This window comes from Saimiri boliviensis, chromosome 9 (assembly GCF_048565385.1).
Source record: "Saimiri boliviensis isolate mSaiBol1 chromosome 9, mSaiBol1.pri, whole genome shotgun sequence".
NCBI lineage: Eukaryota > Metazoa > Chordata > Mammalia > Primates > Cebidae > Saimiri > Saimiri boliviensis.
Window position 1 is genome coordinate 55,340,335 of NC_133457.1, and position 12,041 is coordinate 55,352,375.

At 39.0% G+C, this 12,041-nt stretch overlaps 1 protein-coding gene across 6 annotated transcripts in view; it reads left to right on the forward strand.

Annotated features, from left to right (window-relative positions):
• The window catches only part of RYK (receptor like tyrosine kinase), a 164,118-nt gene that overhangs the window by 105,288 nt on the left and 46,789 nt on the right, over nucleotides 1–12,041 (forward strand). For all 6 annotated transcript variants that reach the window (XM_074405903.1, XM_074405904.1, XM_074405906.1 and 3 more), the window contains 4 exons: nucleotides 2,361–2,460; nucleotides 4,592–4,726; nucleotides 6,880–6,933; nucleotides 10,413–10,557. In XM_074405903.1, the coding sequence (XP_074262004.1) occupies nucleotides 2,361–2,460; nucleotides 4,592–4,726; nucleotides 6,880–6,933; nucleotides 10,413–10,557 (434 nt within the window). The remainder of the gene's footprint in view (nucleotides 1–2,360; nucleotides 2,461–4,591; nucleotides 4,727–6,879; nucleotides 6,934–10,412; nucleotides 10,558–12,041) is intronic.

Genomic DNA, 12,041 nt, shown 5'->3' on the forward strand with positions numbered 1-12,041 from the left:
GAACCCAGGAGGCAGAGGTTGCAGCGAGCTGATATTATGCCACTGAACTCCAGCCTGGGTGACAGAGTAAGCCTTGATCTCAAAGAAGTTGTGAGCTTCAAAGTAGAGGGTATTTGTATGACGGCATGAGGAAGGGATGGCTGGGAAGGACCTAGTGATCCTGAAGAGTGCTGACCCTTTATCTAGGCACTGAAGGTCAGGTGTTAAAGGAACTGAATGATAGGCAGGGGGACAGATGACTTTTAAGGAAAGTCAGGTTGTAGAAGAAGATGGGAAGACATTTGTGAAGAAACTGAGCGTGTAGGAGGCTGTTCTGAATAGTGAGGTTCTCAGAATGGGGGTAAAAACAGAAGGCCTGCAGCAGTGTTCTTGACAGATCCAGGAGGGTTTATGTCAGAATCCCTGGGGCCAACAGTAGGCTGATGATTATGGAGAAGTACAGCATGGCAATCAGGTGGCTATTCTGGAATGACTTCTGATGCCACTGATGTCTGCATTTATCAGAGGGGACTTGTGCCAGGCTAACAGGTGTATTGCATTAATGATCGTATTTGATCCTCATAACATGTTGTGTTACTCTCATTTTGCAAAAAAAACGAAAACTCATGAGAAGTTATTAATTTACTTAAGGGTCACATGGTCTCATGGTTCCAAACCCAGTTCTTGCCGGCATTGCTGATTTTTTTTGTGCATCTATCCTTCATGTATGGTCCTGGTCAGAGACAGCATGAGTGTCGGGTTGTAGTTAATGCATTCTTTGATGTTGTATTGCTGGAAAGCTTGCTCATTCCCTGTCTAAACTTGCTTGGCTGTGGCTCTCTAGTACCCCCTGGTGGCAGTAGTGGTATTGTGATATGCTAAGGTGAGTGTAAACACTTCCTAGCCAAGGTACCACTAAGTCAGTGTTGATGTTGACTTCAACACAGAATATTGAAGCCAGTGAGAACATTTGGAAGGCAGCAAGAACATTTCCTTTGTTGGGAATGTGGCACTCATCAAACACAGCCTTTAACAGTTGCTTATGTACCTATCTTAACTGCAAAAGAAGAGTTTACTGTTTGCATACCCCTATAATGTTTAGCTAAGAGACTTTAGAGTGTGAAAGGAGAAACCCAAAGGGAAGTCAGACTCCGGATTGAGCCCTCCTTCTTATTCATGGGTAACATCGCCTTCTGCCTTATCCCAAGCCTAAGGGCCATCTCTTCCCTTATATCTGGGATAATACTCTTTCCCTCTTTTCTTTCATCTCCATTATGTACCATTTCATTAGCTTTTTTCACTAGCATATACACATATGTGAATGTCTCTCATTTAAAAAGGAAGAAAGAAAAGCTTTGGGACACCCCCCACTTCACCATCTGTCTCCTGTTCTTCCTAGTTAAGTTTCTTAAAGAATGGTTTAAGTGAACCTCTTCCCACTCTTTTCCCAACCTGCTGCCTCATGGCTCTGCAGATTTCAGCCTGCCACCAGTGACACCTTAGTGAACACTGAATGGGAGAGGGATACTGAACTTACCAAGACCCTGTGGGCAGGATGGAGAGTGATGTGAACAGTAGGGCCTCATTGAAGGTCTTGAAGGTGGCAGCCATTCTGAATTTCAGCTATTGTTTTGCAGTTTGAGCTGCTTCTTTCATGAACTCTCCGTAGCAACAGAGACATGATTATTTATCGATGCTGATTGGTTTTATTAAGACATGTTGGGTAGGCCAAGTATTGATCGATAACTTTGGTGTTTTAGAGACATCTCATAGGTTGGTTGCCTCTCTTTCCTTCTGGATTCTGAATCACTTGAGAATTAGATCCAGAGGTTAAATGGGGATCTAGACATGAACTTTCTTTTTGGGGAAAGCCAGACTAGAGGATGTGACTTAGGTATTCCATGAGAAATCTACCTTGGAATCTGCTTATTGTGGGAGTGGGTCTGCAGAGCACACCTTCTTCCACCAGCCACAAGGAGGCCGTCCGAGCTTGGCTTTCACTTATCGACCAGAGAAGGCATTGGCGGCTCTTTACAGTCTGTCAGTTACATAGCTCACCTCCTTGATTCTTCATATCTGGCTCTCCATGGCTTCTCTGTCAGTGCTGCATAGTCCTCAGCAGGATTTCTGATCCTAGATGGCAGTTTTACAGAAGAGTGGTGGTCCTGTTTTGGACATAAAATAGAGAGTGGCTTACTGGGTTGAATTTCTATCCCATTGAAAATTCCTAGGAGTGTTTCTGACAATTTGGATTTTTTAATAGCTAGATTGTACATATGAAAGTCTCATGCATTGATTAGCTAATGAGCTAATTAATGAAGTCAAGCTGTTAGTATTCTTCCTGTTATCACAGGTCCATTTTATTTCTCTCTATTTTACAGGTTGAATATAAGCTGGGATTCCAGGTAGACAATTTTTTGGCAATGGACATGCCCCAGGTCAACATTTCTGTTCAGGGGGAAGTTCCACGCACTTTATCAGGTAAGTAAGATTCTTCCAAGACAGAGTTAACATACTGTTTTCAACTGCATCCTCTGTGTTCCCAAAAGAGCAGTTTAACTACTAATGTGCAGTCTGTATTACTTGATAGGCATAAGATGTATAAGTACTGTGAAAGTAATTTTTGTAAATATTTGCACTGTGTTCTTTTTTTTTTTTTTTTTTTTTGAGACGAAGTTTCGCTCTTGTTACCCAGGCTGGAGTGCAATGGCTTGATCTCAGCTCACCGCAACCTCTGCCTCCTAGGTTCAGGCAATTCTCCTGCCTCAGCCTGCACTGTGTTCTTAAACCATTCTTTCTTTTCTGTTCTTCTAGAACTATCTGTGCGTAGCCGTCTCTTGTCTCCTTTTCTGCATTGCTGGTACTTACCTCCGCATGAGTCCCTGTGCTTGATCATCTTCTTCTTTGATTAGGCCCCACATTCCACCCTGTGGCCCAGATGATCTTTGCAGTCATATTTGACCATGTGACGTGAAGCCCATCAGCTGAACAGTCCAGACTCACCACCTTGTGTAACTGGATCCTTTACCATCTGCCCCTGCCTGCCTGCCTGCCTAGTTTTGTTGCTGTACTTGCCTCAGAAGTCCAGCAGTTCCGGACTACATGCAGTTCTAATCTTCAAGCGTTTGCATGTGCTGGTCTCAGTATTTGGAATCATCTTTTCCTCTTTCTGCTTGTGAACTCCTTCCTATTCATCCTACTCATTCTGCAAGACTCAAGATCCGCACTTTTTCCTGCCTCCTTCTCTTCTTTCATTTGTTAATTTATATTCTTTCTACCCCTTAGAACCTAAAATTTAAGTGTTTTTGCATTGATTACATTATCTAGCAATTCCCTTGATGCTTAGCATAGAGTATGGCACAGGATAGGCATGCAGTACAGTCTGAGTAAATGAATAAGTGTCTTATTTACACCAATTTAACTACTTTTGAGCTAGCTTCTTAGACTCTTGAAGTTGTGATATTTGTAAGAAATGGAAAATTTTAAAAAGTTGAAAGTATAAGCCACAATAGTGTTGTAAGACTTTTTCTGGCAGTCGTATTCACTGTTATCAGTGACATACATTAATCTAACTAAGCTTTAAGAAAGCACAGGAAGGCTGCTTAAATTTTTTTGGGCAGTAAAGTAATTTAGAAATGGCCATAGCTTTAATGCACTGATACAGATGGTAGGATGATATATTTTAAATTTGTAGGAAAAGAATCTTAAAGTGAAAGATTGGGGAGAAAATTATATGTGCTGAAGTCTGTTATCTCATTTCTACAATTATGGATGAAAATCAGTTTCTCCTGAGAAAGATGTTGTTTTTAATTCATAGTTGAGAATTTATCAGATTCATTTACACATTTATATGTAATCTTTTATTAGGAGCAAACATACTTGCATTTTGGTAGCAAGTTTTCTTTCCTTTTGATCATGTAATTTCTGTTGATACTATTGCTGATGTGTCTGGTAAGGTTTGCCTTATGATCCTTTAGCTTTAGTGTATTGGAATAGCAGGACTTAGGAGACAAAGTGATAGATTAAAAATGATGAGGGCCGGGCACGGTGGCTCACGCCTGTAATCCCAGCACTTTGGGAGGCCGAGGCGGGTGGATCACGAGGTCAAGAGATCGAGACCATCCTGGTCAACATGGTGAAACCCCGTCTCTACTAAAAATACAAAAAATTAGCTGGGCATGGTGGCGCGTGCCTGCAATCCCAGCTACTCAGGAGGCTGAGGCAGGAGAATTGCTTGAACCCAGGAGGTGGAGGTTGCGGTGAGCCGAGATCCCGCCATTGCACTCCAGCCTGGGTAACAAGAGCGAAACTCCGTCTCAAAAAAAAAAAAAAAAGATGAGCAAAAGTTGAAAATAATTATCTATTCATTGATGTCTTGGTTTGTTCTTTAATACTAAGTTTTATATCCATAATGAATTAAATGCTTAATGTCTAGAGGTGTGGTAGTCTGAAGATCTCTAAAAGCTTTTGTTTAGTTACTTTGTTTAAATGTCTTATTTTTAGTTTTATTGCAGCAAAAGTAAGTAATTTTTAAATGTTTAAAAGAATAATTTGGGGCATTAATGCTGATCTTTAGAAAATGTAAAATATTTTTCTTATCTTTTTTAAACAGTGTTTCGGGTAGAGCTTTCCTGTACTGGCAAAGTAGATTCTGAAGTTATGATACTAATGCAACTCAACTTAACAGTAAATTCTTCAAAAAATTTTACCGTCTTAAATTTTAAACGAAGGAAAATGTGCTACAAAAGTAAGGAATTTATTTACCAAAATGTGTTTTACATGTATGTGAGAAGGCGAAAAATAGATTTTGTTGTTTTTTCACAGATTTAATTTTGACCAACTCTTGATTATAGTTGCAAGTGAGAAAAGAACACTGATAGATGAAGTTTTGAGATAACCCCAGATAGTTAGTAGCCAGGAATCTCACTCAGGTATCACTCAGTCAATGCGTTCTCAAATTTTTGTCAGAATTGCTAAGATCTTTTCCATTAGGAATGGTGGTAACGTGGTTGAAGAGGTAAAGAAATAAGAAAAATATGTTGGGACTTCTGAGTAACTGTACGTTAACTGTGTTTCCCTTACCAAGTTACTTTTATGCAGAAGCATTGCTTTGGGGTCAGATAGACCTGGGTTGGAATGACAGCTCTACTCTTTTCAGGGTATTGGTACAAGTTACTTAACTTCTCTGAGGCTCAGTTTTTTAATCTGTAAAATGAGCATAATACCGGTTTCAGGGTTTGTTGTTTTTTACGATTAATTAAATCTAGCCTAAAACTTAAATACCGTAAGTGGGTACTTAATAAATGTTAGTCATTTTTGGTTTTGAATTATGTGTTACTGAAGAAATCAGAGTGGATATGAAATAGTTCCAGCATGCTAGGTCATAGATCAAAGAATTGTAGAGTTCTCTTCACAAGTTTAGTCCAACCCACTCACCGTAAGTTTTACAAAGGTATAGTGACCCAAATTTACAGGGTCACGTAGGTAGAGTTGGTTAGTATCTAAGATAGGGGGAAAAATCCTTAAAAAAACCAACCAAACCCTGAGTGCTTACTATGTTCTAAGGGCTTTACAGGTATTACACCTGTTTAATCCTTACAGCAACCCTAGGCAAGGGTTCTCTCATGTCTTCATTTTCAGGAAAGGAAGCTGAGCTTCAGAGAATCTTAACTTGCCAAGATCAGATAGCTAAGTGATGCAGCTGGGATACAGACCTGTTCTAGCCTCTTTGTTAAGCCGTCTTTTAATACGTTTCCCAGTTGAATTCAGTGCTGAGTGTTACGAAAACACCTAAGGCCAACAAGTGAGTTACAATGGCTAATGTCCAGGTACATGCCAATAAAAAAGCTGCACTACATTTGAATAGACGTTTTAAGAAGGAAAAGTTTTAGCTTTAGTGTTTTGATACAACTTAAAGTTCTATTATATTCCTTTATGTAGTAACTTTCATGTAATTTTAAAGACAAAAGGAGATTCCAGAGACTCTATCTAGTCCAGTGCAGTCAGTATGTGTTTGATATAAGGAGATTGGACCCTAAGGCCACCTAGGCTATCACAGCTAGCCAATGAAGAGTGTAAAACATTCAGTTCCTGATCCACAGAGAAATGTGCAGTGACTGTACCCTGGTGCTTCATCTGTTAGTCTTAAAGGCAGAATGATAACCAGACATGGTGTGGCCTCTGGATCCCACCACTGCTAGTATCTGCTAAGGTTAATGGTCAACTGATATTCAAGATGATTACATACCTTCTCCATTTTCTTTAATATGTGTGTGAAAATTAACATTACAATTCTGTGTTGTAGTAATTTTCTATTCTGTTTTAGACTTAAGTCTGAATATGGCCCTCTGTATTTGTTGGTCATGGTTTTGGCTGCCCTAGTCATCCATTTCAGGCCCATGACTCTTAATTCATTATGTGATCCTAATGTACTGACCTACCTGGTTTGCCAAACTACTATATTTCCAAAACTGTCTGCAACAGAAAATGTATCTGTACTATATGGAATGTTAGAAGGTCAAGAAAAGTTTCCTTTATCATAATGAGGATGGGAATTATGGGTTAAACAATTTTGTGACCCCATAACTCCTTTTAGTCTGCACATTTAGTGTGCACTGTGCACCTCCAAAGAGACACTATAGTATGTGGCTTTTCCCAAACCTCTTGACCACGGGAACCCTTTTTCATTGAGCATCTAGAAGTAACACCCTTTGGCTAACACTGGTATAGACTATTGATTAATGGCTGTAGTGATGATTATCAGAATAGTAACATAGCTTTCATTATCTTGCAACAAATACCTGATGCTATGTTCCAGTAATGTTCTGATAATTACAGTAATTAAGGATTTTCATGGAAAAGAGAATTTCTAAAGCATTGTTTATCTCCTTTTAAATTCAGAACTTGAAGAAGTAAAAACTTCAGCCTTGGACAAAAACACTAGCAGAACTATTTGTAAGTGTTACTGTTTTATCTTTCTCCATTATTAGAAATTAAAAATGGTTGATTGCATATAAAGATGATTGCATGAAGCTTGGAGGCCTCATGGTTTCTAGTTTGTCAAATGATGACACCATGTTATTTATTTTGCTGGTGCTTTGTAGACAGGTGGATAGGTCATGAAACTATTAGAATATTGAATATTTTGAGAACTAAAATTTATACATATTTTTTTACAAGTAAGCCAAAAAGTTTTACAAGCAAGAATATCATGTATTTTTGAGCAGTTGTAATTAAAGTATGTACATGAAATACGTGTAAGATCTTTATTAGCAGAGGGTTAGAAAAATCTGGCTTGTGATCCGGACCTAGTCTTTAGCTAATTTCATCCAGATGAAGATGTAAGCTTACAGATATGTTATTTAAACCTACAGAGCAGATATGCAAAGTAGATTATTATTTTTGATACTGGTTATGTTTAGATATTATTACAAACTGCTTTTTTATTTTCTGACATGGAGACATTATCAAGTCTTACTCTTGTGCTGTTGGTGTTAATAGCACTATCTTAAAAGGATACTATACTCTCTTCATGCAAGTAGACTTTAAAAAATTGTTTTTTGAAAATTTCAAGTATATAAAAGTTCAGAGTACACTTTGATGAACTCCTGTTTGCCCATCCCCCAACCTCAGTGATGATCAACACTTTGCCATTGTTCTTCCATTGATTCTCTCCTTTTGTGGTTGGTTAGGGGTGGAGTAGAGTATTTTCAGGCACATCCCAGGCATCATACTACTTCACCCATAAATATTTCAGGGTGGATCTCTTTTAAAAGGGCCTTAAAGAAAATCCTACAGTTACCTAATACCTATTCATTTTGATTTATTACATATAAGAAAATTAACAGTTGCTTGACATTTCCAATAGATAGTCCATGTTCAGGTTAACTTGATTGTCTTAAAAATGTCCCCCCCACCAGCCCCCTGCCAAATCAAGAGCCAGATGAAGCCTATACAACTGGGTGGTGTGTGTTTTGTAATAATCAGAAACCATCAATCCTTTTATTAATATTATTTATTTTAAAAATTACATCATTTGTCTTAGAGAATTTCCCACATTCTGCATGTTCCCGAAATCATTGAACATATTTTTTTTCTCTCCCATAAACTGGCAGGTAGATTTGTACTTGATTAGATTCAGGATCAACTCTTTCGCTAAGAATAGTCCAAAGGTGGTACTCTGCTGCCTATTTTGTCTTTTCATCACCTTGGGCGGCACAGAGCATCTGGATGTCTCCAAGTGGAAATTTTTTTTTGCCAGTAAAATAATGTGACATATTATTTATTTGCTAGAATATTTCTGAAAAGAAAGAAAAAACATTAAAAAAAAAAAGTCACTATTGCCAAAGTTTACTTTTAAAATTCTGGTGACATTGCCCATTTTTTTTAATGCTAGTGGGATATTATTTCTCACAAAAAGCAGTATTGCATATTCTTGGTCTCTGTCTGTTGCTTCCTTGCTCCCTCTCATCTTCTCACCCTTTCTATTTGTTCATTCATCCAACACTTTATGGAGAGTCTCTGGTGTGTTAGGTGGTATGACTGAGGCAGAGGACTAAACTGTAAGCCAATAGACCCCATCCTCGGGGGTTTAAATGTAGTAGGAGAAATAGACAAGACAATAGGCAGTGATAACATAGCATGGAAAGCTATGATAAGGCAAGGACAGGGGAATTTGGGAACCAAGCATAGCTTCCCTCAGAAGACAGTGACATGTCTTCTGAGAGCTGAAGGGGGATTAGATGGTGGCAGATGAAGGGTAAATGAGGGACTGGGAACAGTGCATAGAAAAGCCTGGAATTTGGAGGTAGTTGAGCAGGGTACATACTAGGGTGATCTCCCTAGTAGAGCAGTATCCTCTGCTCTGGAAAGTGTTTGGACAGTGCTGCCAGCACATGCTTCCAGAACTCTTTTCTGCCCCTCCCAAGATTGAATAGCTTTCCCATGGTATAAGGTAGTTCTTGATGAAAGTCATGCCTTCATTCAGGCTACAGCCAAGTCTAGCTGCCCTAGAAATCATCTGGTCTCTGTGCATTAATCTATTCTGATTTATTGTTTGTTGATTGAAAGTTTAAAATTTAGGAAACAGTTTTATTTTTCTTATTTCTACGTATTTTTGAAAGCTATAACTTTTTATCTTTTATCCTGACCTATTCCCAGAACTCCAAACTTGTATGTCTGTCCATTTAACATCTATGCATGAAGATATGAGGTACCTAGTTAGTAGACTAGGTACTCCAAATTTAACAAAACAAAACTCTTGATTTTCACATTCCCCAACCTGCTTATTTTTATCTTTGTAACGATACCCTTATCCGAGTACTTGCTTAAGCCAAAACTTTTTATTCTTTTTCTTTCTACTTTGGTACAATCCGTTAGTAAGGTCTGTTGACTATGTTCCCAAATCCATTTACTAATCATCTTCACTGTGACCCTCTTGTCCAAGCCAGTGCTCTCTCCTTGAATTACTCTGATAACCTTCTAATTGTTCCCTGCTTCTGCTCTTGCTCCCCTGCACAGCATTCTTCACACATCATGCAGTCATTTTTTATTAAGTGACTATGTGAAATTGCTTTGCTTGAAACCTTGCAGTGATCCCCCGTCTCATTTAGGATAAACCCCAAATGCCTCAAGTTATTTCAGTAGAGTTAGGATGTGAGTACTCATGATCAAATCTTGCATAAATCTCTAGCCACACCAATTCTGCTTCTGTTTGCATCTTCCACTCTGCTCATGTCATCTGTGTCTTTGTTTCTGCATGTTTCTTCTCAGTTTGCTTCTCTCTCTGTCTCTCTCTCTCTGTCTCTCTCTCTCTCTGTCTCTTTCTCTCTCTGTCTCTCTCTCTCTCTTTCTCTCTGTGTATGTGTGTGTGTGGGGGGGCTTGTGTCTATGTCATTGGGTTATTTTCCCTGTTGCTGAGGGCTTTCTTTTTGTCTCTCTTAATTTAAATATTTACTTACTATTTTTCAGACAGAGTCTTGCTTTGTCGCCCAGGCTGGAGTGCAATGGTGCAATCTTGGCTCATTGTGACCTCTGCCACCCAGGTGCAAGCAATTCTTGTGCCTCAGCCTCCCTAGTAGCTGGGTCTACACATGCGCGCCACCATTCCCAGCTAATTTTCGTATTTTTAGTAGAGATAGGGTTTCACCATATTGGCTAGGCTGGTCTCAAACTTCTGACCTCAAGTGATCTCCCTGCCTTGGCTTCCCAAAGTGCTGTGATTACAGGCGTGAGCCACCATGCTGGGCCCAAAATATTTTTTTAAACCCACAGCAAAAACATCAAAAAAATTATATGAACTTAAACCAACATGCTACTGGTAACTGATCTTACCAAAGAATGGGCAAAGAACAGGATACTTATTTGTGTATATTGGGTCACAAAGCAGTCATACATGTTTAAAAAGCTAAATGTGCTTTTTGTTTTTATTTCAGATGATCCTGTACATGCAGCTCCAACCACTTCTACGCGTGTGTTTTATATTAGTGTAGGGGTTTGTTGTGCAGTAATATTTCTCGTAGCAATAATATTAGCTGTTTTGCACCTTCATAGTATGAAAAGGATTGAACTGGATGACAGGTATTGTACATATTTTGAGAAAGAAAAGAAAATGAAAGCAGTTATTTGTGTATGTGTGGGAGTCATACGCACAGATGTGCAGTGGTGCAGCGGAGGGAGGGAGGATGACCAAGCCCCAGCCAAAGGAAAAATAAGATCAACTAATCACTATCTCTGTGTTTTCTCTGATTTTATTTTTATTTTTTAAAAATTTATGAAGTCAGAAATTAGTTTTTCAGTTGTTGGGGAAGAAGTGGAGAACAAGTTTGTTTTTCTCTCGCCTTTGACATGGCTCTACTTCAGACCATTGCCTTTTCAAAATGGCCCTGTTTCTTCTTTCTGGTTCTTCCCTTCATCATTCTCTCTCCCTCTCCCCCTCTCTCCCTCTCTCCATCCAGTAAACATTTATTGAGCACCTGCTCTGATTTAAACCATTGGTTCTCAACCTGATTACACATTAGAGTCGAGGAGAAGCTTTTAAAACATACTAGTATTAGAGTCCACCCTCCAGAGATTTCGATGCAAGTGGTTTTTGGTAGTATTTGGGCATCAGTATTTTTCATAAAGCTTCCTGGATGATTCTAAGGTACAGCCAGTTTGAGATATACTGGGTTTAGATACTATGCGAAGTGCTGGAAATAGAAGGAAATAATGATATACTTCATAGTTTCAAGATTTTAATCTTTTACATTAACCTGTAATTATAAAAGTATGTAATTTGATGACTGTGGTATGTATAGTAAAGTGTGGGAATACGCAAAGGTGCTTGTCCAGCCTTGGTGAGTCAGATGACCAGGAGGACATTATAGTCAAGTTAGGGTGAGAGGTACAGATGGAATGATAGGTTTATTTTCATAACACACACTTCTTCTCTCCTCAGTGACTCTCAGTTGCTGACAGAAGACATCCCCCAGCTTTGTAACTTCTTTGAAAGCCCTCCTTTACGTGGAGATGTATTGTCCATACTCTTTGAATCCTTTCTCCTCTTCTTACTGTATCTTTACTTGTGCTGCAGTCAAAGGATTACCCGTTCCTCACTTTTGCCCCATACTTTGCCCTTCAGGATTTTTGTTCCATGCTTTCTTCTTCCCGCAGGCCTCCATGCATTTTCCACTTGTCCAAACTTTGTCCATTTTTCACATTCCAGCTCCATTGCTGTCTCTTTCATGAAGTCTTTTCTGTGCCTCCCAAACACCCATTTCTTTTTGTCTCTGTCTCTCTCTCTCTCTCTCTCTCTCTCTCTCTCTCTCGTAGCAGTTATTGTGCTTTTTCTTCTATAATTTTTTGTGTAGTTTTCTTACCTTTAGAATGGAAAAAGCTTACATTCTAAAGGGAAGAAAAAGACAGGGAGCAGTGTGTCTTACTCATTGTTGAGTGACCAGTCTTAATTGGTCTTAACATATAGCTGGTAAGCATATTTGTTCCTAAGAATACGAAGGGGAAGGGAACTAGTTGGATTTAGTACCTGCCCCTAAGTACTCTTTGTCTCCGCTGTTTTATTTTCC